Raw genomic sequence first — 23722 nt, forward strand, 5'->3', positions numbered from 1 at the left:
CAGTACTTGGCTGGCCCCGTCTGCTCCCCACTGTGAGTTCACAGCTGGCCCTTCCCCTCCAGTTGTGGCTCCCCAATCACACCAGTATGAGATCCATTACTGCATCCAGCGATAGCTGCCATGCTGGAAGCAAGAGGAAGGGAAGGAGAAATCCCTCCCTCTGGAGCCTTCCAGTGCTGAGCATTAGGGCTGACAAAGGTGAGCAAGGAGAAAGCACTATCTGCCTCCAAGATGATGGGCCAGGGAATCAGGTAGAAACAGTAGGATTGTCCTAAGCAAGGAAGGGGCTGCAGCCATGGCCCAGGTGGGCCTTTCCTAACTGTCATCATGGAAAGGGCTGCTTTGGCCCTGACTAATGAATCTAAGGGCCTCCTTCATCCAGCCCTGACTACCAACTTCTTTTAAATTTGAGCAAGGACTGTGTTTCTGGAGAGCCAGGCACACCTTGTCCCCAGCAGGCAGAGACCTGTCGCACCTTGAGTCCTGGATTTGGGATGTCACACAGGTGTGGCACTGACTGAAAATGCAGAATATCAGTGTTGCTGATAGTCCTGCCATCCTTGTGCTTCTAGCCTGAGCTTTTCTGCTCCCTCAGCTGTGCTCCAGGTGTCCATCAGAGGCTGGCTCACCTCTTGCAGTAGGGATCTCTGTGGGTCAGGTGTCCTCAAGGGGTGACAGCAGGGTTACAGGCAGGTGCTTGTGCTGGTGCCTGTGACATGGGGTGGGAAGACTTCGGTGGTGTGGTAGGGTAGAGGAAGAGCAAGAATGCCATGTGGGCTGTGTAGAGCTGAGAGAAAAAAGATCCTGCAGAGGACTGTGACCAAGAACAGCTGGGAAGCCTGGTGCTGCCTGTTGCTCCTCCATCACAGCCCTCATACCAGAGTTACAGCCCTGGCTGGAGCCAGAACAAATTTAACATCAAACTTGCTTGTCTGTTAGTGCAGAGAGCAGGCAGAGCCAGGGACGGAGGCCAGCCCAAGGCCTCCAGATGTTCTGTGGGCACCTTAGGGGCTACATCTTCTGGACTCTCCGGAGCAAGAAGTGGGAGAGCATGCATGCTTGTGTGTCCAGTGGACATCCTGGGGAGGATGGGTAGGTCTCACACACAGCTTTTGATTTCCAGGTGCCGAGAAGAGGATGCAGGCATTTACCAGGCCTCAGCTAGAAATAACAAAGGCATTGTGTCCTGCTCTGGTGTGCTGGAAGTGGGAACCATGACGGAGTTCAAAATCCATCAGAAGTGGTTTGACAAAATCAAGAGAAAAGCTGAAGAAAAGCTGCAAGAGATAGAACAGGGCAAGAAACGAGGAAAAGAAAATGTGGAAGTGGAGAAGTTGCAAGGAATGAGCCCTGAACGGCTCCAGAGGAAGCGGAGGCTGGCTAGAGATCAGAATCTCCGGTCAGGAGACTCTTCATGGGAGAAGGAAGATGCAGCAAAAGTGCACGTCGCTGATTCACAGTCCAGGTTACACAAGGATATTGCAAAGGAGACAAAGGAGCAGCCACTCAATGCGGTGCCAGGCTTCCCAAACAAACTGGTGGCACCTCTGAAAGCAGAGGTGACCACCAATGGAGATGCCACTTTGGAAAGTGGGGAGGAGAATGGGAACAACTTTCTCACATACATCTACGAGACCGTGGAGGACCTGGCAACTAAGCCAGGGGCGAAAGACTCTGCAGCTAAAAAGAAAAAGAAGGTGGAGGCTCCTTCAGCAGCAAAGCAGGAAGTTTCTAAGCGAGAAGAAAGTGGGAGAGACAGGGCCAATCCGTCTTCAAATCCCAGGTTTGCTCCTCCTGTCCCCTTACGCAGGAATGCACGTTTGAGGGCAGCAAGTGATCAAGAAGTGGAAACCAGTCCAAAGCTCAAAGAGCCTGGGAAAGCTGTGAAACAGGACACTAAAACCAATGATGATGTGTACTTCTCTTTAAAGGACATGTATTTTGATAAGCAAGTGAAGCCAACAGCAGGGAAGAAGGAGGTGGGAGCCAAAGACAAGGCCGGGAGTGAGGCTGCCCTGTGGCCTGTGGAAGTCAGCAGACAGACAGAGGATGCTCCATTGTCCTCTGAGGTGTTGGAGGCAAAACCTGTGCTGTCCGAGGGCCAGAGAGGCCAGCAGCAAGAACAGAAGTTGGAGGGAAACAAAGAGGTAACTAGGAGAGACAACAGCCAACACAGGGGTGGCAACAAGAAAATATCTGTTCTGCGCATTTGTATTGTGGCACTGGGCCTGGTAGGCTGCCTGTACCCACGGGATCTGCTGCCGAGGCTCTGCAGGTCTCCACTGGTGAAAGCACCCCGGAGAAGGGCTTTCTGGATTTGGTGAGCCCAGACAGCAGAGCTTCCACCCCATCTCCAAACAAATGTCAGCTGAGGTGTTGAGAGATGTAAGTTGGGGCCATTCGAGCAGCTGGTCTCAGTGGCCTGGGGCTCTCCAGTTTAATCGGCAGGCTGACCTCATTCGAAATGTTTTCAGATCAGGTCGGCAGGGAGCACTGAATGGGTATTTATAGCTGGGCTGGGTGCCTTGTGGTGGCATCTGTTCAGTTTAGCAAGGGAACTTCAGTTAATGAACCCCCTGGGCAGATGAGTTTGGGGTGCTAGGTCCCATGTGACCCTCAGGGCCTCGAGTTTTGTTTACAGTGCAACATGTATACAGTAGGTCTGGACTATTTTTTGGCTCATCCCTGTCGGAAAAACTCTGTTGGGAGACTCATTGTGGTGGTGATGAAGTGCCAGGGTACAGCACCTGCTCCTGACCCTCAGAGCATCTTTTAGTCAACCACTATTTTTGTCGCCTAACCTGAAGTATTTGCCATAAAAATATTAGCCTGGAAGCTACCAGACTATTTTCCCCCCATTTTTCTTTAATGACCCTTTCTGTCATAAAAGGTTCCCTGAGTCCAGTTTGCAGGTGCTGTCAGGATTTGGAGTTTGGGCTGTGGTAGGTGCTCACTTCCAGCACAGACAAGGCTCCAGGTGCAGCACCTCTTGCTTGGTAGGTAGTGCACATATTTCAGAATGTGGAAAAATCCACAATGCATAAGGGACTGACGGGTGCTCCAGTGGAAAAAAAAAACCCAGACATTTCTTCCTCTTTTAAATTTCTTTAGCCATAGGTGAGTGCAGCTTGCTGGTAAGAACCTGCTGTGTTGGGCAGTGCACACCTGGGTTCTGGCCTTGCTGCTGCACAGTGCCATGAACTTGTCTTCAACCTGACCCACCAGCATCACATACTGCTGCAGAAATTATTGCTGTTCAGGCCAGCCCATGGCAAAGCCATTTGTTTCTCCCCTGTCTGCTCATTTTAACACCCCTCGCTCTCAAAAACGAAGGAAAAATGCTGGTGGGCAGCAGCCAGGCTTGGGCTGTCATCCCTGAGCCTTTGACAGTACATCAAGGTTTTTTTCTCTTTAAAAACCCCACTCACAGAGGGAAACCTGTGACTTGTCAGCTGGTGTGCCTTTGAGGAGACAAAAGGGAATGCTTCTGATTTGAATTTGAATGCTTCAGCTTGTTGGTGCTGCTGGGGAAAGTCCTCAAGCTTTTGTGAGAGCAAATAAGCTGGTTTAAAGCATTTAAAGCCGATTCCAGGCATGTTTCAGGGTATTTTCAACTCCCAGGACAGGCGTTACTTGTCCTTTTCTTTTTTATTCTTTCTCTTTTAAACAATACAGGTCATAGCGTGAGTGTTTTCCTAGGCTTGGGACATCGCTGGGCCTTATGCTCAGGACTTCTCTTCTGAGCTGGATTTATCTGTAGCAAAAGGCCAGACTGTAGCCAGGCTCTGAACATCCTCCTCTACAAGAGCAGAGAAGAAACTAGATTCGCATGGTGATCACTCTTGCCTCAGTTTTAAACTGATGATTTTATTATACTTCTTGAATTTTGTGGGTAGGAATGGCCTCTAATGGTGTTTCCCCCACCCCAGCCCTTCAATACTCGTGTTGCCTTAACAATTGGAAAGGGAGTTTGGACAAGGACCTGGAGTAACAGGACAAGGGGGAATGGCTTTCCACTGTCAGACAGCAGGGTTAGATGAGATATTGGGAAGAAATTCTTGGCTGTGAGGGTGGTGAGGCCCTGGCACAGGTTGCCCAGAGAAGCTGTGGCTCCCCCATCCCAGGAAGTGTTCCACGCCAGGTTGGACAGGTCTTGGAGCAGCCTGGTCTAGTGAAAGTTGTCCCTGCCCATGGCAGGGATTGGAATGAGATGGGCTTTAAGGTTCCTTCCAACCCAAACCATTCTATGTTTCCTTTATTTGCTTGGAGAAGGGCTGAGAGACTGGTCTTACCTTTCCTCTTTTCCCCAAGCTACCAAATGAAGCAAAAGCAGCACAAAAAAGAGCCACAGCCCTCCTTTCCCATGCCCTTCATTCTGGTGGGCTTAAAACTCAAGTCAGGGACCTCAGGAGAAAATCCTTAGCAGCGGATCCTCCAGGGTGGAAGGGGGACCCATTGTGTGCATGCCCTGTCCCCGTGCCATTGTCCTGGTGATACTTGCAGAGCATCAGCCGGGCAGAGCGTGTACCACGGTATCGCTGCCTCCCCTGCAGAAACAGACCATGCCCCTTGGCTGGAGGATCTCGGCAGCTCTCCTCAGGGTGAAGCTTGGCCATCGCAGCAGGCAGCTTGCTGACACGTCTGCTGGGTGCAGCTGCAGTCGGAAACATTTGAGCTTCCCGAACGTCAGAGAAGCAGAATGGCTGAATAGTGCTGATAACGTCAGGGTGTACAGTTTCACTATAAATCATTTGGGCAGCCTCATCCTGATAGTGTGTGACATGCTGATTGCCCCGTCTCGCAGTGGAGATAGGGGAGCACTGAGTCTTTAAAAACATCAGAGAAATTATACAAGGTCTCAGCAATGGCTGGTGAAAATGGGAAAGTTTTGCTCCTTGGGAAGATGCTGAGTCAGAGGATATTGGATTAAAAGCTGAATTATTTAGAAAGGTAGATCTCTTGCCTCTGTACACTGCAAGGGTGTTGAAATGCAGAAGGGTTGGAGCTGATTAAAAGAAGAAAGATTTTGTGCAGCCTGACAGGTGGGACCCACTCCTGTGGGATGATGGTGAAGCCAGAAGACCCTGGATGACAGAGTAGCACTGGTATCAGGGTAATTCTCATGATTCAAGAAGAAGTTGGGCAGTGCCATATGGTACAGGTGGACCACAAGTATGACTGCACAGACCTGGGCAGTAACATGATGCTAATTTTCTTTTTTTTTTTTTTAACTAGGTTGCAGCAAGAGTGGGACAGTTTCCTGGTGACCTAAAGCATCCAGTGTCCAGTCCAACCAAAGAGACCAGTCAGCAAGGCAGTAAGGTAGAGGAGGTCAGGAAAGAAGTGCCTGTTTGCCAGGAGACCAGGGGGGCTGTGGAAAGGACAAATCCTCGGTTTAGGCCTCAGGAGCCACCAAAGCCACCAGCACCTTCTCCAGACCATGTACAGTCTGGCAAGGAGCACCCACCCCCCAGGAAACAGGCAGAAAGACATTCCCATGCTCTTGAGGGCAGAGAGACTCAGCAAGGACTGTTAAATCAAGAGGACAAAAGCCAAGGTGGGGAAGAGTCATTGGTAACAAATTTGAGTCCTCCAGAACCTGGAGAAAACACTCCTCTTGAACAAATCCCGTGTCAGACAGTCAAGGATGGGAAGAGCAAAGAGGCAGGAGCAGAGTTGTCTGGGAGCCATCCTGGTGTGAGGACAGCAGGAAGTGATGGAGCAGAGCCATATCGTGGGACTGTGCCCAGGGAGGCAGGAGGGGTACCTTTGGGCCATCAGAACACTGAAATGGCAGCTCCTGCTTCAGTTCCTCTTGCCAAGGAAGAGCTGCCTCCTGCTCCTCCAGTGAGGCCATCAGTGGGTCGGGAGGCACTGCAGGTAGCTCATGGCACCCCAGGGATGGAGGCCACTGCAGGAGAGGTCCTGTCTGGAGCCCAGCTGCTGCCTCCTGCGAGTGGAGAAACAGAAATCACAAAAACAGATGGATCTGCCCCGCGGGAGATGTTTTCAGCCATCATGTTAGAGGAGGAGAATGCCAAACCAGTGCCCGTGGGACCTCAGGGGAAGGAGGGAGGACTCCTGACAGCCACAGCTCCATGCCAGGAACCAGCAGCATCTTCAGGGACTTGGGAAGGAGTCTCTGAGGTTCAGCCACAGGTACCACTGGTCCTGCCTGGCTCTGAGAGATCTCAGGAGATGTCTTTTGAGGAGAAAATGCAGCACAAAAACCTGGTTTCCTCCTTAAAGAACTACCTGCTACTACTTCTAAAAATGTCAGATAGCAGTAAGGATGCCACAAAAGGAGACATTGACTCGGGGGACAAGGAGCAGCCAAATGCAGGTGAAGGCATAATCCCAGAGATAGGCATTGCTGGCCTTAGCCCTCGCACCTCAAGGAAAGTTTTGGAAAAAGTACAAAACAACCAGCTCTTTCAGACAGCAGAGAACTTGCCTCTGACCCCCAGGACATCCAGACGGATCACAGGCATGATTAACGAGGAATTTGTTACCAGCAAGGAGATGCTGGCTGGCAGGCCTGTGCCACCGAAGAGACGCGCCTGGGGGGCTCCTGAGGCCGAGGGGCCGCCTCCACTCTCAGTGCCCTCCATTGTGGTGGGCAGCATGCCCACAGCAGGAGTGGCTCCTCATCTTTCTGATTCGCCTCCAGTGAGCTCTGAAGAGAGCCCTGCCGACCCTCTGGCAGTACTACCTTGTGCCACACCAGAAGAGCTCGCTCTGGGGGCCCGGCGCAAAATATACCTGCCAAAACCCAAACAGGTGGGGGTGGAAGAGGAGGCAACCCCGGAGAGCCTGGAGCACACAAGAAGTCCGACTGTTTCACCACGGCAATCCAGGAAGAATGCATCCCTTTTGCATTCTCCTGCCCTGGCTCCATCCTCTCCCTCAGAGCAGTGCTCTCCAACCCTCATGAGGAAGATGGCCACGCTGGAGGTTCCTAAGCTGTACGAGGAGCCTGCAGGTGACACCAGTGGTGACCAGGAGGTCCCTGGAGATGCTAAGCCAGAAGCACAGCCAGCAGAGTCTCAGAAAACAAATAACCCATTTAAAGGTGAGGGAAGAGAGAATCCCCACGAAGCACATTCCCTTGTTGCCTACAAAGGGAGCCAGTGATAGTCAGCTGGGGCCACATGAGTTTTGTGCATTTGCAGGGTTTTCAGCATCAGCCTTTGGCTGTGTGAAAGCCAAAAGTCTCTCCCAAGACTTCTGCCCCAGTGCAGGGAGGGATGAGGAATGCAAGAGGCAGCAGCTCTGACACTGGCTGTCTCCACAGCCTGGGCTTCCCCAGCCCAAGGGATCACAGAATCCTCTTGATTATGGTCTCTGTGTTCTGGTCCTCATCAAGCCTGATGCTGGTAGGGGATCCTGAGCTACCTGGTCGAGTGGAAAGTGTCCCTTCTCATGGCAAGAGGGTTGGAACGAGATGGTCTTTAAAGTTCCTTCAAACCCAAACCATGATTCCATGATTCAGTGGGCATCACAGGGTACACACTCCTCTTCCACGTCTGTGGTCAATGCTAATTTGATTCCTTGTGGCATCAACTGTAAAAAGGGAGAATCCTGGGGTTGAAGGAACTAGGTGATACGGGAATCAGGTCTCTTGCAAAGTAAGGGTAACCTCGATAAATCCCTACTTCAGTAGATGAATGTTTCCTCCGATATTCCAGTGTTTTTCTGCATTTCCTCTGGCCAGGCCTCACTGGGTATTGCAGTGCTGCACTGTTGAAGGAATTTGTTGTACCGCTTGTATCCCACCCTGTTTATCCCAATGGAGCTCTGAGACCTTCCCTGGGAAGGCAGTGTTACACCAGGCTGTGCTGACATACACGTGATACCCAAAGCCCTGAGCAGCAGCGTGGGCGTAGGCTGGCCTGTCCCCAGAGCTGTGGCCAGCACTCTGTGTCTCACCACCCATCTCTTTGCACCCTGTCCTTAGCTCCACAGGTGGTCCGTAAGATCAGGGCAGAACAATTTTCCGATGCATCAGGAAACCTGAAACTTTGGTGCCAGTTCTTCAATATATTGAGCGACTCTAAGCTGACGTGGTACAAGGACGAGATCCCTGTAGCTGAAGCCCAAAGGAGGTAACCTGTCGGCTCCACGGCAGCACAGTCCATGTTGTCACCTGTCACATCCCACTCCTTGCCTTGACCAGGGTGAAGGTGCCCCTCTTGCTAAGGCAGCGTGGGAAGCTCAGTGCATGGCACAGTACATTGTGAATTTCATCATCTCAGTGCCCCACAGAGGGAAGGATTGCCCAGATGGGGAATTGCTGCCAAATTGATCCTATTGATGCTCCATCTGGAGTGTCTGCTTGGAGTACCCAAACCGTGGGGAGGGCAGAGAAGGTGTTACACCCATCACAGAAATCAAGAGCTGGATGTGAGCTGCAAAACTGGGACCCCAAAGAATCCATGTGAGGGTGGCAGCCGTGCTGGGAGGGTCTTCTATGCAACCACTGCTGGGAGAAAGCAGCTCTGGTTATGCCCTCCCTATCCCTTGGCACTGCCCTTGCGCAGGGAGAGCATGTTCAGATAGCTGGGGGGCTGGTTTTATCCTTTGGGTCTACTATGGAGAGCAACTTGTTCTCAAGCCCAGAGGATTTGTGTAGGAACATCATCCACATCATTTAGGGTTTGCCTGATGCCTTTGGTGTCCCCCGAGTTCCCTTTACAGTGAGCAGATGGAAAGAGGTGATTCTCGGGCAGAAATTGTCTCCTGGGGCAGATATTTGAGCTGGGGCAGATGGGCAGGAGTGGCCATTACCTTCCAGCAGACCAGAACAGAGCCTTCTCAGCCAGTGGGTTTCAGGATGAGAGTCCCACCTCTTCCCTCTGTGAAGCCCTCACTCAGGGGCAAGTACCTTTATCAGTCTGTAGCCTAATCCCGGTCAGATTTTGCAGGGTTTGCCTGGAGGATGAGCATGTCTGTTGGTACAAACCACAGGGCAGGACTCCTGGTGCCATGACATGCTGGGGGAGCAGCTGAGCTGCCCTTGGGATGGCTTCCTTTGTAGCTTTCTTCCATTCTGCCAAGGGCAGTACGGTGCCCACCCAGAGTGCCTGTCACAGGGCTCCCATGTGCCCCCCCCACACCACATGGGGATGTGGCCATGCTCCATTTTTTTTCCAGTGCTGGCGATGAGGGTCAGGCAGCTTTGGCTGTTGTGCAGGCGTCCCAGAAGGATTGCGGGGTCTATCGGTGCGTGATCAGCAACGAGTATGGCACCGACTCCACAGATTTCCTGCTCAGCCCAGAAGGTGAGGAGCCCTCAGCAGCCTCTCACAGCTGCCTGGGTGTGCCATGGGTGGTATAGCCTACTGCAGAGAGGGCTTGGTGCCAGGCTGCAGCGGGGGAGCCTTGGCATGTTCCTTAACACCACCTCTGAGGTGCTTCTGCCTCCGTGTGCCAATTTATGAGTGATTCCCACCATCCTGCCTGCCATCCCTAACTGTGCAAGTGCACGGGGCAAGGTGGGATCCTGGCAGGACCTTGACACCTCTTCGCTTTCTGTCTCCTCTAGTGTTGTCAGGATTTATCCTGCGGGAAGAGATTGAAGGTAAGGGCCACATGTGATGAGCTGCGACTCTGCCCCTTGCTGAGTGGGGCAGGCAGCTCTGGGGCAGAAGCAGGACGTGCCCATGTTGTCCCCACCTCACCAGCTCTTCCCCCCACCAGTTGGAGAGGAGATCGAGATGACGCCCATGGTGTTTGCCAAGGGTTTGGCTGACGCAGGCTATTGGGGGGATAAGCTCTTCGGGCGCGTGGTGAGCGAGGACATGGAAGTGGGTGCTGGTTTCTTGCGCAAAGCCTGCCGTGCCAGAGCCATCTACGGCCTGGAGCCTGTCTTTGAGTCCGGCCACACCTGTGTCATCAAAGTGCACAATTTCATCGTCTTTGGGACCAAGAATGAGAACAGCCTTATTGAGAAGAACTATGATATCACCATCCAGGTGGGCATCCTTGTGGGCCACCATCCACCTTTCTCCCTCCCACCTTCCCCATCTGCGTGTGAGTTGGTCCCCAGAGAGTCCCCAGTTCTGTGCCCACTTTTGCTATTTCCTTCCACTTTTGGAATGCTCTGGAGAGGTCTAGCCATGTTCCAAGGGGCTGGACATGTCCTTGCCATTCTTGGCTTCAGCTCTTCCCTCTGATTAACATGGAGCTGCTCGGGACTTTCCCATCACCCTTTGACCACCAGGACAGGGAAAAAACTGGCAGTGGTCCCACGGAGGCATTGGTGCAAGATGGGACAGGTTCTTAACTCTTCGTTTGCTCCTCCAGGAATGTAAAGTCCAAAACTCCAGCCGTGAGTACTGCAAGATCTTTGCTGCTGAGGCACGAGCCATCCCTGATTTTGGAGCAGTGCCTGAGTAAGTGATGTGCTGCAGCTCCACTGGCTTGATGCCCTGGCAGGGGATGGTGGGAAGATTTCCTGTGGGTGATGGGGCATCCCAAAGGGCAGTGCACTCTACTCCCACGCACAAATGGAAGGGATATTGGGAGGAAGGCAAAAGCCAGGGTTGCAGACGGTGGTGTGAATCGCCACTTGCAGAGGAGGGAGAGGTCACTATGCTGACATTGTCTGTGAATTCCCACACAGGATAATTCCTCTGTACCTGATTTATCGACCGGCCAACAACATCCCTTATGCCACAATGGAGGAGGACCTCGGCAGGCCCTGTGAGCAGTACTGTGTCACCGAGAGAGATGGCAGCTTGGTGGCACGAGGCTCCTCGGAGATTGTGCTCAAATGCTGCACCTTCCAGCATTGGGTCTACCAGTGGACAAATGGAAACATCCTCGTGACTGACATGGAAGGTAAAGGGATCTCCTGTGTGAGTCCCATGGCCCGTCACCACCCTCCAGCCTGGGAAAGGAGGAAAAGCCCCAGGCTTGCCCTCCTGCCTCTCTCTTCCCCCATGCCATGGAGCCCTCTACCCAGGGCAATGACCTGCCCTTGGTGGTGGTGCCTGTCATTCTCTGGACAGAGACTGGTTGTCCTCTTAAATTACAGGAGTGGGCTGGAAGTTGACCAACGTGCGGATTGCTACCAACCTGAAAGGGTGAGTGACCTCCAGCTGCTGGAGCAGGGTGGCCCTGGCTGTCCCCAGCTCTGCCGCTCACCTGGCGAGGGCCATGGTGGTCAGGCTCCATCCTTGCCTCCCTGCTCTGCTGGGACATCTCCTGGTGCAAAGCGGGAGCTGAGGATGGCTGTGTTGGCAGGTACCAGGGGCTGAAGGAGAGCTGCTTCCCCTCTCTGCTGGAGCAATTCCCGGCCACTCACAGGTGCAATCATTACTGCAGCATCCTGGGCCTGAAGATGCTGGAGCCAGCCAAGCCCAAGGGCTCCAAGAGTCCCTGCCTGGGCAGGAAATCTGCCCAGTCCAGCCCCCAGCTCCAGAAGAAGGTGTTGACAAGTCCTCAGGGCACCCGCAAGGCTGCTGTGAGCCCCAAGAGCTCCCGGAGAGCTGCAGAAACAGGGGAGGCCCCAACAGCCTCCAAACCCAGGTCAGGAGAGAGCAACAGAGCTGGCTGCCCGCAGTAGTCAGAGCTGCTGCAGCTGGGACCCCCACATGACCATTGTGGGAAGGGGAAGACCCTGGCAGTGGCCTTCTCTGTGGGGCTCCTGCCCAGCCTGCAGCGCTTGCATTGTGTGGTGTGTGCTAATTTGTGAGCAGCTGGGCCAGGGCTGCGGGAGCTGTGAGCCATGGGCCACCTCCCCAGTACCTCTACTGCTGCTGCTGTGGGGAGCCTGTGGGGCCGTGTGCCTCTCCACGCTCGGACTCGCTTTCCTCTCTCAACTTTCCGTAGGCCTTCCTTAAGGCAGGGGCAGAGCTGCTTGCTCGGGCTTGGCAGGCACCATGTCCCTGCCTGGCTCCCCAGCAAACTGGGAGTCCTGGACACCCTCCTGGCTCCCAGCACCTCATGTCCCTCTCTGTGTCCCCATAAAGCGACCGGGCCAAGCCTTGCCAGCACTGTCAAGGATGAGAATCCCACCAGTGCCCAGGCTGTCCCCTGTGCCCTGGCACCCCCTTTTCCCTGCAGAGGGCTCCAGCAGTCACTGCAGGGCTCCTCTGCTATGGTGCGTGGCTCTGGAGTGTTGGCTGGTCCCAGGGCGGGGTGCTTGTACTGGTACCAGCTGCTGCATAGGGATGGGGTTTTGCACTCCTGCCCTTCCCTGCATCCCAGGGAAGTCTCCCACCCTGTTGCTGGGTGGCTGCTGAGGGCAGCCGTGCTGCTCTGGATGGTGGCCAGTGCTATGGTAAGGATGCTCTACCTCACATGGGATACCTGGGAGCAGGACAAAGGAGCGACTTCCCCTCCATACCAGGATCTGCCGTGGCACATGGGGGTGTGTAGCCCACAGGACACGCTCCTCCTTGCCTCCGTGCCATACATAGATCCTGTATGCCCCAGCCCCACAGCACAATCTGGTGCTTAGCATCACCCCTCCTTGGCACAGGCTGGACTCCAGTGACAGCTGGCGGTACCCACTCCAAATCCTGCTACCCCTGGCTCAAGGCAGTGATGGACAGGCACAGGAACTGTCTGTTCCATCACTGTGCAGAGCATCCCCTTCCTTGGGGCATTGCAGGAGGGTGCTGGGTGCCAGTGACACTACCCTGCAGGGTGGGGTCCCAAGCAGTGGCTTGGTGCAGCCTGATGGAGGGAAGGGGCTGGGCTGGGAGCGTGGCGTGCTCTGGACTCCTGGTCCTTCATCGTTGGGTGACTGTAAAATACCAGTGTACATAATGTGGCTGCCTTGGCGCCTGGGTGCTCTCGAGTGCAATAAAGCGAGAAGGACTGGCCTGTTCCCTGGCGCTGTGGTCCCTCTGGGAAAGGTGCACCCAAGTACAGTGGGATGGGTTGGCTTTGTATTTGGGGGAAGGAAACATCTTCAAGCACTGGCTTTACCCCATCCATGCCCCGTGGGGGAAAAGATGGTGGCTGGGCCCAGAGCCTAAGGCTGGCAGCAGACAGGGGCTCAGCTTGCGAGGTCTGCAGCGGGCACGGGATGCAGCCACAGCAAAGGACCTTGTGCTGTGTGGGACAGCCACAGTCAGGGGCCAGAAGGGGTCTGAGGGCAAGCACACAAGGGTTGCCATAATTTATTTGGGAGCTGTTCCCTTGTGTCCACGGGGCCAGCAGCTAAGGGTGCAGGCTGCAAGGTGCACACAGCTGTCCGCCAGCACTGGAGTGGAGAAGACCAAATGCTCAGGTTTCTTTGGGGTTTCTTCTACCTTTGGGGATAGGCCTTGCAGGTCCTGGTGTTCCCCCACCTCTAGGTTGTCCATGCACAGGATGTGTGGTTGTAGTGCCCGCAGCACTCTGTGAGCCAAAGAATGCTCTCTGCCTGCTCAGCCCAGGATCCAGTGAAGGAGAGTGTCCCGTTCTGGAGCACCGAGCTGGAAGGAGAGACACAGGGTCAGGACAAGCTGCTGCCTCACCACCTGGGTCCTTGAGCAGGACCAGATGGCTCTGGGGCCCTTCACACCCACCTGGCAGAGAGCTGCTTACAGCAGGTGTACATGGTGTAGCTGGTTGAGCTGAAGTTGGTGGTGCTGAAGAACATTGCGCAGTCACCCACCTCTGTTGGCACGTGGAGGAGACCTGGGGGACAAGGTCTTCTACTGGGACTTAAGTGTGACCATGGATCCAAATCCCACACCCCAAGCAAGCTGTGAGTCCTGTACCCCGTGCCTGCTCACAAATCCCACACCCTGACTATACCTGCTTGCAAATCCTGTACCTGGGGCTGTGCAGGTCCCATGAGCCATCCCACATCACCCCCCAAGACTTCAGGGAGCTCCGTGAAATACTCCAAAAGTTGCCCTTGAAATGTTCCAGCCCAGAGGAGGATGAGGGGCCCCAGAAGAGCTGTTGGGCTTGGGCAGCCCTTGGCAGAGCCACGAGGGGAGAGCAGGGTTTGGAGGCTCTGGCAGAGCCTTGGGGGGACAGGCCATCCACCTCCATCCCTGGTATGTCTTCAGCCCTGTGCCTGTCCCTCCCCGGATCTCTCTGGCCCCACTGGCAGTGGGCAGAGACCTACCTGCCAGGCAGGCATTGAGCATGGAGACGCAGATGCCAGTGAGCAGGGCCCGCAGCACCACGGAGGCAAGGTCACTCTTGCGCTGGGGCACCATGGAGGCTGTGGGGGCAAAACAGACAGTGGGGTGAGTCAGACCCTTCCTCTGGCTTTACACTGGGCTGGGGACAGATGGGGACATGTCCTCAGTCCCAAGCTGGCTCTGCCACATAGTGCCCTGCCCAGCCCAATTCCTGCTGTCTAGAGGGCGTGGTGATCCCAGCTAGCACCCAGTGCATTATCTGCCCGTCCTGGCAGAGCACTGTGCCCACCCTGTACCTGTGGGTGATCCACCAGAGCCCTGAGCACTCCCAGCACTGGAGTCTTTCTGCTCTTTGCCCTGTGGCTGGGTGACACCCAGGCTTGGGGTAACATGCATGTGCTCTTGCACATGGGTGCAGAGCAAAATCATCCCGGTTACCTCATGCAAATCCTGTTTCTTATCTGGCAGACACCAAACATGGAGGCTTGAGGGCAACAAATTCCTGGCCCAGGATCCCCCTCACTTGTGCCCAGGCACCCAGGACATGGGTCACACTCACCCAGGCCTCCCAGAGTGATGCCAATCGAGCTGAAGTTGGCGAATCCACAGAGGGCAAAGGTGGTGATGCTCTCGGCTCGCTCCTGGAAGGCACAGCAGCAGGGGATGGTCACCTCTGCCCAAGAGCAACCCCAGAGTTGAGCACCATATTGGAGCTCCCAGACAGACATGATAGAGGAGAAGTCCCCCAGCCCAACCCCTTCTCCTTCAGCTATTTTTGGCAGCAGGGGTGAACGGCTGGGGGGACAAGGGGCCCTGTAGCACCATGATCCATCCCATCAAGGAGCAGGATAAATGGGAAAGGGCTTCACTGACTCCTTTCTCCCACAGCCAGCCATTAGCAAACATCCAAGTCTAGCTGGCCATAGGTGCCCCTCCACTCCCAGCACCATCAGCCTGATTCAATGACCTTAGAGGACTTTTCCAAACTCAATGGTTCTATGGTCCTCTGCCTGCCCACCCCCCACCTGCCTAGCCAGGTCCCATGCCCCATTCCAGCTGGCTCCATCCCTGCCCTGTGCCTGGCAGGGTGGGAGGTGTCCCTCACAGATATCCACTGCTTCCGGTTCCCATCCCACTCCTCCAGGCCCATCAGACGGTTCTTCTTGTACGTGGCCAGCTGCTGGTATGCCACAAACTCATTCAGGAAGATCTTGATCCCCAGGAGCTCAGCCACCAGCGGTGAGTCTGCCCAGTCTGCCCCCATGAGAAAGGCCACAGGCATGAGGATGTAGGAGCAGATCACCTGGGAAAAGCGTCCCAGAAGGGAATGACTCAGAGCTGACCTTCTGCACAGCCCCCGGATTGGACATCCGCTGCCAGCACTTGCCAAAAACCCAGCAAGGGTCTCAGCAGCCCACTGAGGCAGCAGGCAAAGGTGGGGATGGGTGGGGGATGCAGGATCTGGCAGCCCAGACCATGGGTCTGCTCCTAGGGATACCTGGAAGGTAAGACCTTCTATGTCTACCATCTCCCCTAACCAGCGGAGGGTAGCGTTGATAAACTCCAGCACGGCCAAGAAGGCGATGAGGTTGGCCGCAATGTTGGCCACGAGACCCACGGAGGCGGCAGCCCCATTGCTAGCAGCTTCCAGGATGTTCTGCTCTTCCCTGCATGGAAAAAGACCCCAATGTACTCATCTGGCTGGGCATCCTCCATGCCAGGTCAGCGCTCACTCCATGGATGTGTGCACACAACAGGCTCTCCCAGCCTTGGGCCACCTGCAGTGTCCACTTGTGCCCCAAAGTGCCCCCATGGCTTCCCTGCACTGGAAGGACACATGCAGCCCCACTCCACTGCCCCTCTCCTCACACTCACCCACTGGAGAGGCGGATGCTTGCTTTGCCCTTGAACTTGGACTCCTCCACTTCAGGGTAGACGAGTTTGGCCATGGCGAGGGCGCAGGGCGCAGCCATCACAGAAGCTGCGATCAGGGACGCTGCATCGATCTGCAACGTGCAGACCAGGGGCATAGGCACCTCTGCACAAGGCTGCACCCCGTGACCTGCCACCCCAGGGCATCCCAGTATGTGGCTGAGGGCATCCCAGCACGTGCCTGGTGTCAGCCAGTGACACTCAGAGCAGTTCAGGGCTCTCCACTTGCTCAGGGTGGGAAAATTGGCTGGTTTTCCCAGCTAAGCAGCCATGCACATGGGGCAGCTTGCCTGCATGGAAGCATTGCTGGAGCTGCAGTGATCGTACCCTTGGTGATGTTAATCTCTCCTGCTATTTGATTTAATCATAATGGCTCTTGCCCCTTCCTTGTCCCTTTTTACTGGTATCAGAGCAATAGGTTGTGTAACACTGCGAACTTCTACCTGCTGACAAAGGGCCAAGCTCCCAACCTCACCCCTACCCTGGCAATGTCTCATTTCTCTGACCTTCCACCCTTGGTTCCCCATTTAAGGAGACTAATTAATGTTTAAATAGCAGGAGCTCAGGCAGCAGGTTAAGGGGAAGGTTTATTTAGAGCACTGATGAACTGGAGAGGCATCAGTGCTCTGGACCCTGGGGGGTTGGGGCCAGGAGTGCCCAGGGGATGCTGGAGGAGCAGGGATTGTTCAGTTGGGCAAAAAGAGGGAGGGGGGTGGGTATTGCTGGTTCTGTTTAAAAAGGGGTTGGAGGGAAGACACTGCTCAGTGATACTTAGTGAAAAGGTGAGAATCACAGGCACAGTTTGAGTTGGATATAAGGAAAATTTGCTTCTTGTGACTGAGGCACCTGCGGGGGAAACCAGAGAGGCTGGGAGAGATCTCCATCCATGGGATGCTCACCACCAACCTGGACAAGGCCCCAGGCATCCCCTCAGTTGCCATGATCTCAGTTGGCAGGAGGCCAGACCAGAGACCTTCCCAGAGGGTCTTTCCAGGCTATATTATCCCATGATTCTGTGCAGGGACACATGGTAGGGGTCCCATAGCACTGCCTTCTACCTGGCAGGGCTCTGGGGTTCTGGCCAGGACAGCAAAGGTGAGGCTGGATGGGGTGTCTTTGGGACAAGGTGAGTCTAGACATCCTGCTCTCATCCTGCTTATGGAAGGGGACCATGGAGCACCTGCTGGGGGTCTTCTCTCATCCTCAAGTCCAGGGCAGTTCTTGCATGTCAGGACCCTGTAGCAGGGAGCATGTGGATCCAACTGCTCGTGCACTCACCCCAAAGGATATGTAGGCACCCATCACGCTGCCTGCGATGGTGGAAAAGCCACCAGTCATCACAGCATGGATTTCGGACAGGGTCATGTCTGCGAGGTATGGGCGGATGAGCAGCGGGGCTTCGGTCTGTGGAAGAGAAAACCCTGCTGTCCTTGGGATGGGGCCACACAGGGACACAGATCTCATAGGGAGGGAGAAGACCCTTTCTCCAGGGCAGGCTCAGCTGCAAGCACTGAGGAGCTGGATCTGCTGCCCAGGACCTTACCTGTCCCACGAAAATGTTCCCTGCCACACTGAGAGTCTCGGTGGGAGTGGTGCCCATTGAGACTTGAAGCAGCCAGGAGATCTGGGAAAGACACGGGCACTGTGTTGACAGAGGCTCCTGGCACCCTGCCACCATAGCCATGAAGCCAGGCACTGTTTGGCCCCTGCACGGAGGTGATCCTGGGAAGCACCCCCAGACTTGGTAGAAACGTCAGCTCTAGGGTTCTGGTTTTTCGGCTTTCTGAGAAGGACACGCTAGAAAGAGGGGGTTTGTGCCTATTCTTTTAAGCAGGACAAATCACCCCAAATTAGTACCATGACAAATTTCCTGGGACATCTCTCAGCTGACCGTAGTAGACAGAGAACCCAACAGGTTCCTCTCCTTTCCACTGCCATCTCAGATCTAGGAGTGAGGCCCTACCTTGAGAATAAGCCACTGCATGACACCGAGGTAGTAGAGGATGGACATCACACAGCTGAAGAAAACAATGATGGGCAGGGTCTGCAGGCAAGGCAAAGGGTTAAAGGAGAGCTGAGCCACACATCCCAGCACCCATGGGCACCAGGCTGGGCAGGATGTGGTACTGCACAGCCAGCCAACAGTACTGGGTGCCACAATGCCCAGCTGGGCTGGCAGGAGGGACAGGGACCAGTGAAAATCCTCCATGGCACTGAGGAAGTCCACAGGTGGATAACACAGCTGAGGAAGATCCGTCTCTGAGATGGTTGAGCTCTACTGCAGCAGATCTGGCTGCATTTAGCTCTCCGCTCTCCAGGACCCAGCAAAGAGCCAGACCAGAAGAAAACCTCCCCACGCCCCATTCCCTGGCTGACCTGGAAGGCAAAGACTTCTTCAATCAGTGTGTTCCCAAAGACAAAGCTGGAGCCAGCTGTGGTGTAGCCCAGGAAGTACTGCAAGGGAAGAAGTTACACAGTAGGACAGAGATCTACATCAGGTCCTTCCCTGGTATCTCATTCTGCCTAGTGAGGGGCTGTGCCCCCAGTCCCACACCTCCCTTCACTGCACACCGGAGAATGACTCTCTGAGACCTCAGATGGGGATACTGTTGGGCTTTCCCAAAGCCACAGGGCTCTGCTATAGCCTGCAAGTGAGAGCACACCGAGGGCTCTGGGCTGCTGCAGAAAACCAGGGAAGAGTTGGCTTCCCTCCAGTCCTGAACAAAAGTGTCTGTGAGCATGCAATCTCTGCCATGTCCCCTCCCCACACCACACTCAGCTTTTCCTGTTAATCGTAGGGTGCAAGCACAGGATGGGATGAGTAGATGCAGTACCTGGATCTGGTCTCCCAGCCATTGGAAAGCTTGAGTGCCGGGAGTCGTTCGGAGGATGAATAGTCCAAGTAAGAACTCTAAACCAAGACCCCAGAAAACGGCTCTCCAGGACACCTGGGGACAAAAAGCAGAACAGGAGCTGAAATGTTGTCAAGGCCTACAGGCTTCCCCCTCTGGTTTCCAGCTCCTGCAACAGCAGCACATGGCAAACACCACACAGTGCCCTGGGTGAAGGTCATGGGGAGACTGATAAAGTATCACAAAAACCAGCAAACATGGGTTGGTGACAGAGCCAGAAATGAGTTGGTGGGACTCTGGAACTGGCTGGAACATAACCTTCTAGGCTGACCCAGGAGACAAGCACAAAGACTTTATGATGACTGGTAGCACAGACCTGCTAGACTGAAACTGGCTGTTCAATAACCCTTTGGAGGAGCAGGATGAAGGGACTGCCAAAGCATTGCAGCAGTTTGGGCTGGAAACCACTGGGACTTCAATCATTTCTGACCATTTCAGGCCCCCAAGGCACCTGAAACTCAGGCCCACCCTCCACCCACAGCACCTGAAGCTCAGGCGTGGGTCTGGTGCTGGGTTTCTAGGTCTGACCCACCATGAGGGACATGGCAGAAAACAGGGCAGAGGCAACGTAGGGGAGCCCTGGGTTGGGAAGGAGAGCAATGCAAAGAAGAGCAGTGAGGTGGCTTTGGGGTCCACCCACCCAACCAGTTCAGCTCCCCAGGCTGTGCCCAGCTCGGCTCAGCTCTGCTGGGCTTCTGCTTCCTCCAGAGAAGGGGATGCCAGGGGGAATGAAGTGCTTGTTCTCCAGTGCTGGGTGGCCACCTCCTGCAAGGGGACGAATGGCCAAGTCACACCTGAAACACGTACCGCACTGTGGTGCTTGGAGCAGGCAAACAGGAACAGCACCAAAAAGCAGAAGCCACCTAATGAGATGAGCTGCTCTGGGTTTCTGCCAGGGTCCAAAGCCAGCCACACAATCAGGCCTGCCAGGAGGGCCACCCACAGGAGCCTGCAGAGGAAACCCCGGACTGTCAGCAAGACTGTGTCCCCATGGGGAGAGCAGCTCACAAAGGGCAGGAGCCGATTGTGATGGAATTGCCACTGTAAGGTCCATGTATCTGAAGAAACCTGGGGCTCAGGCACAAGCGAGGGGTGTGAACAGCCATCACACTACTGAGGCAGAGCAGCAAGACATCTCTGCCATGGCTTTTAAGTGGTTCCCAGACTGGGCCATACTCGCCATTTGTGAGGTGCCAGCATGGCACTAGAGCACATGCCTGATCCCATCAGCTGTGGTTGTGCTGGCAAGGGCCATGGGAAGGGACCCAGCTGCTGGGAGGGATCTGGCCCTGCCTTCTGACTCACCATTTCAGCCACTGCCAGGACTTTTGGAAGCACTTCCCGATGGGGCGGAGGAGCAGCAGAACCTTTGCCCCACAGTGCTTCTTGAAGATGTCCCAGCAGATGAAGAAGACAACCACAGCAGTCATGACCACCAAGGCAAGGGCTCGCTGGAAGTTGAGGTAACAGGCCGCAATGAAGTAGCACAGGTAGGCTGGAGAAGGCACATTGGGGGTCAGAAACATCAGGGCTGTAGGATCATGGGTTCATAACTAACTGGGGCCAACCACGAGGTTTATTTCCTCCAAATGTCCTTCCCTGACCACCCTTGAGGATCCCATCTTTGCATGAGGAGACCTCAAGAGCACCACCCCAGCTGGAAGCAGAAGGGGCACAGTAAACCCTTTGGGCAGGTAGAGAAAGGCCAGGGGGACAGTGAGGAGAAGATAGAACTGGACAGGAGTGATGGGGTGAGGAGGGGGCAGTGAGGCTGCTGGGAGTGGATACAACCTGCACACACATGACCACATTCAGTACATGGAGTCTGGAGGCGCAGCCAGCCAAAGGGGTGGGGATGTGGAGTCTCAGTGCTGGGAAGTCCTCACCTACTCCAAGAAGCCCCAGGACAACTCTTCTCAACACCTTGGCATGAGCCTTGCAGAAATGTTTTGCCTTGGATGCTGGCTGCAGGGCCTTCCTGGGGAGAATCACACGCCAGAGACATGAGAGACACAGAAGATGGATGTGGAAGATCAGCCCAAGCCAAGCCAAACCACCCCAACTGCAGCTGGCAGTTGACCATGGCTCCCACCGGGCACTTCCAGCAGGAGGAGGTGGTACAGGTGGGCCATAGTGACAAACCCCAGCACCCCCATCATCACCTCCTACGGGGACAGAGACCCGCCACTGGCACCCTACAAGACCACATGGAGCCATCAGACATTGTCCCGTCCCCCCATGTGCTCAATACCACCCTACTCTACTCCCAAATCAGGTTTGTCTCTGGCAGAGCTCACACATCTGTGCAGATTATCCCACCTGCAGTAGGAGGAGAACCTCCCTTTCCCTTCTCTTCTCTCCTCCTGGCTCTCACTACATGGACCACCACAATCCTCATAGTGTTTCTTCTCTCCCTGGAAAACATCATTAACTGGAGCACCCTGTGCAGGGAAGGGAAGGGAAGGGAAGGGAAGGGAAGGGAAGGGAAGGGAAGGGAAGGGAAGGGAAGGGAAGAGAACTTACTTCTAAGCTGAAAGCTGGGTTATCTGTCCCCTTCTCAAGGCTGGCCAGGGTTATCTGATTTCCTTCCATCTCCAGAAGTTCCTTTGCTTCAGTGCATTAGGGAAACAGCACTGGGAGGGCCCAGTGCTGGCTAGGGAGAGAATGATGGGATCACCTCGGGGAAGCTCAAACGTCCCACTCTGCTTTTGAGTTTTGGATGTCTGAGAGGAGAATGCCCCTTGCAGTCAGTATTCAGAGCAGGTCCTGCCCCAGCGCATCAAGGGACCATCCTATGGGGTCCTTAGGCGATGGTGCTGGTGTGCTGAATTCCTTGTAACTTTGGAGAGGTCTTTTATGTGCTTCTAAGGAATTATAGGAGAGGACTGAATGCAGCTGGGAGTGCTGGTACTCCTCATCCAAGTTGGTGACTGTGTCCACCAGCCTCTGTGAGCCTCTTTGCAAGATGGATTTTTCAAAAAGTATCCTTCCTCATCAAAAGGTCTTGGTGCAACCAAGTAAGAGGAAGAAGGTCCTTTCATGCTGATAATTAACACAGTGAAGGAATGAGGGGTAGGAATGAATGGTAATTTGCATAGGGACTGGTCCTAAAGAAGAATCATATGGGGAGAATTGGTCCAGCAAACCCAGAAGGACCAGTGTTGTGCCAGGGCAGGAACCCTTGGAGCATCATCCCGTTTGGACACCCTCCCGGTTCCTCTACCTGGAGAAGGATGAGGGAAGAGCAGAGACTTGCAGGCAAGGCAGTGATCAACTGCAGAAGCACTTCTGTGTGGGGACAGGGGCAGTAAGAGGTTGTCTTTGCTCTGAGGAGAGTTGTAGAGGTCTGTGTGGAGAAGGAGGAGATTACAGGGTCATCGCCAGTTTCTCGCAGTGTCCACTGAAGGGAAAGACTCAGCCCCAAATGAAACAGGTGAAAGTGGGGAGTTTTGGAGAACATCCCCCTTGTCATGGGACCTCATGGCAGCTGAAGGTGGTGTGGCCAGGGCTCCACAGGCTGACAGAGCCGCCATGGGGAACCACTGGGGCGTGCTGGCCCCCATGCGTCCCTGGGTTCATGGCTCCTCGGCAGCAGGGCAGGACCCAGGGCCATGGTGGGAACCCAGGACCTCACACCCCCCTCAGAGGCCTCCAACATCGCTGGTGCTCCTGGTGCTCAGGGATGTCTCCCCAGGACTCTGGCAGAGATCAGGAGGGCCCCCCTCCCCAAGTCCACCACCACTTCAAGGACACTCCCCAGGACCCATCTGTTCTCAGTGACCCCTCCTGGACCTCACGGAGTTCCAGGACCACCCCGGGTTCCTGGCTGTGACCCGGTCCCAGGCTCGGTGCCTCCCAGGACTCCTGGGCTGCTGCCACCTCCTCGTCCCCGCGCCAGCCCCAAAACCTCTTGTTTTGGTTCAGGCTCATTGGCTGCCGGCCCCTCAGGGGCGGGACCACATGGACAGGCAGATAATGAGGGAGGGAGGGAGCGGAGGGCTGCCCCCACTGCCCCCCGTGTACCGGCGCCCCGCGCACTCCTGTCCCGTGTCCCCCGCAGCCCCTGGAGCACCGTGGCCACGGGACCCTCTGCCCTGTGTCCCTGCACCCCACGCCCTCACACTCCCGGTGGCCTCATCCCCCGCGTCCTCACATCCCCGGTAGCCTCGTGCCTTCCCTGTCCCCACGGCTCCCCCGCCCTGGCACCCGCCGTCCCCCCGCACTCACCCGCCAGTCCCGCCAGCCCCGCAGCTCCCGGTCCAATGCCTCGGTTACCCATTAACAGCTCGGTCCAAAGAGCTGGGCTGGGCACTGCGGCGCCGGGGCCGCCCCGGCTCCTCCCGGGGCTCACACCGGGGCGCTCTGGAGGGCGTGCGGGGGAGGCCAGCGCCGTGGCCGCGCAGGGCACCGTGCCACCCAAAGAAAGGTCAGTCGGGAGACTTTCCCCCCAGGCAAAATGAGCCTTGAGGAGAGATACTGAAGGTAGAAACCAAACTTTTACCCCACCCTAGGAAATGTTTCCCAAAGAAATCCGGGGTGCGGCACACGTGGCCTCCAAAGCTTCAGTGGCGTGAAGTCACGTCACCTGGTCCCTGAGAAGGGCGGGGTGGAAGCCAAGAAAAAATGTCCCCCCTTGCACCGTGCGCTCGAAACCACCTTTTCACGTGGGATGGTGGGAATCGCATCCCCAGGTTTGTGCACCCCACTGGTACCTCCCGCTCTCTGTTTACACAGGGAGCGGTGGAGTGCTGTGGCTCCGGGTGTGCCAAACCGGGGCTGGCAGGG

General features: G+C 55.3%; 2 protein-coding genes across 6 annotated transcripts in view; one reads left to right on the forward strand and one right to left on the reverse strand.

Annotated features, from left to right (window-relative positions):
• ALPK3 (alpha kinase 3) overlaps window positions 1-12839 on the forward strand; it is a 33330-nt gene extending 20491 nt beyond the window's left edge. For 2 of the 3 annotated variants that reach the window (XM_010412387.3, XM_010412389.4), the window contains exons 4-13: window positions 1124-2147; window positions 5236-7072; window positions 7958-8105; window positions 9154-9281; window positions 9545-9580; window positions 9700-9974; window positions 10306-10394; window positions 10625-10842; window positions 11039-11087; window positions 11248-11569. In XM_010412387.3, coding sequence (XP_010410689.2) covers window positions 1124-2147; window positions 5236-7072; window positions 7958-8105; window positions 9154-9281; window positions 9545-9580; window positions 9700-9974; window positions 10306-10394; window positions 10625-10842; window positions 11039-11087; window positions 11248-11569 — 4126 coding nt within the window. Of the gene's footprint in view, window positions 1-1123; window positions 2148-5235; window positions 7073-7957; window positions 8106-9153; window positions 9282-9544; window positions 9581-9699; window positions 9975-10305; window positions 10395-10624; window positions 10843-11038; window positions 11088-11247 lie in introns of all 3 variants that reach the window. The other variant, XM_019293633.3, reaches the window with a different exon arrangement.
• Window positions 12840-13101: 262 nt separating this feature from the next.
• LOC104697518 (sodium/nucleoside cotransporter 1) lies at window positions 13102-23487 on the reverse strand. Of its 3 annotated transcripts, XM_019293634.3 has the most exons (19): window positions 23165-23486; window positions 22161-22283; window positions 21461-21590; window positions 21257-21351; window positions 20824-20915; window positions 20243-20432; window positions 19745-19886; window positions 18860-18973; window positions 18402-18479; window positions 17989-18069; window positions 17569-17649; window positions 17304-17429; window positions 15969-16099; window positions 15592-15760; window positions 15199-15396; window positions 14653-14734; window positions 14075-14173; window positions 13524-13635; window positions 13102-13430 (listed from the first exon to the last, which is right to left on the reverse strand). In XM_019293634.3, the coding sequence occupies exons 3-19, from the start codon at window positions 21527-21529 to the stop codon at window positions 13307-13309; spliced, it is 1983 nt and encodes a 660-aa protein (XP_019149179.1). In that variant the 5' UTR covers window positions 21530-21590; window positions 22161-22283; window positions 23165-23486; the 3' UTR covers window positions 13102-13306. The 3 variants fall into 3 exon arrangements, with proteins under 3 accessions (XP_019149179.1, XP_019149181.1, XP_010410736.1); XM_019293636.3 differs by lacking the exon at window positions 15199-15396 and having other exon boundaries at window positions 23165-23487; XM_010412434.4 differs by having other exon boundaries at window positions 21461-22283.
• Between the last annotated feature and the right edge of the window lie 235 nt (window positions 23488-23722).

The sequence above is a fragment of the Corvus cornix genome, chromosome 10 (genome assembly GCF_000738735.6).
Source record: "Corvus cornix cornix isolate S_Up_H32 chromosome 10, ASM73873v5, whole genome shotgun sequence".
Taxonomy (NCBI): domain Eukaryota; kingdom Metazoa; phylum Chordata; class Aves; order Passeriformes; family Corvidae; genus Corvus; species Corvus cornix.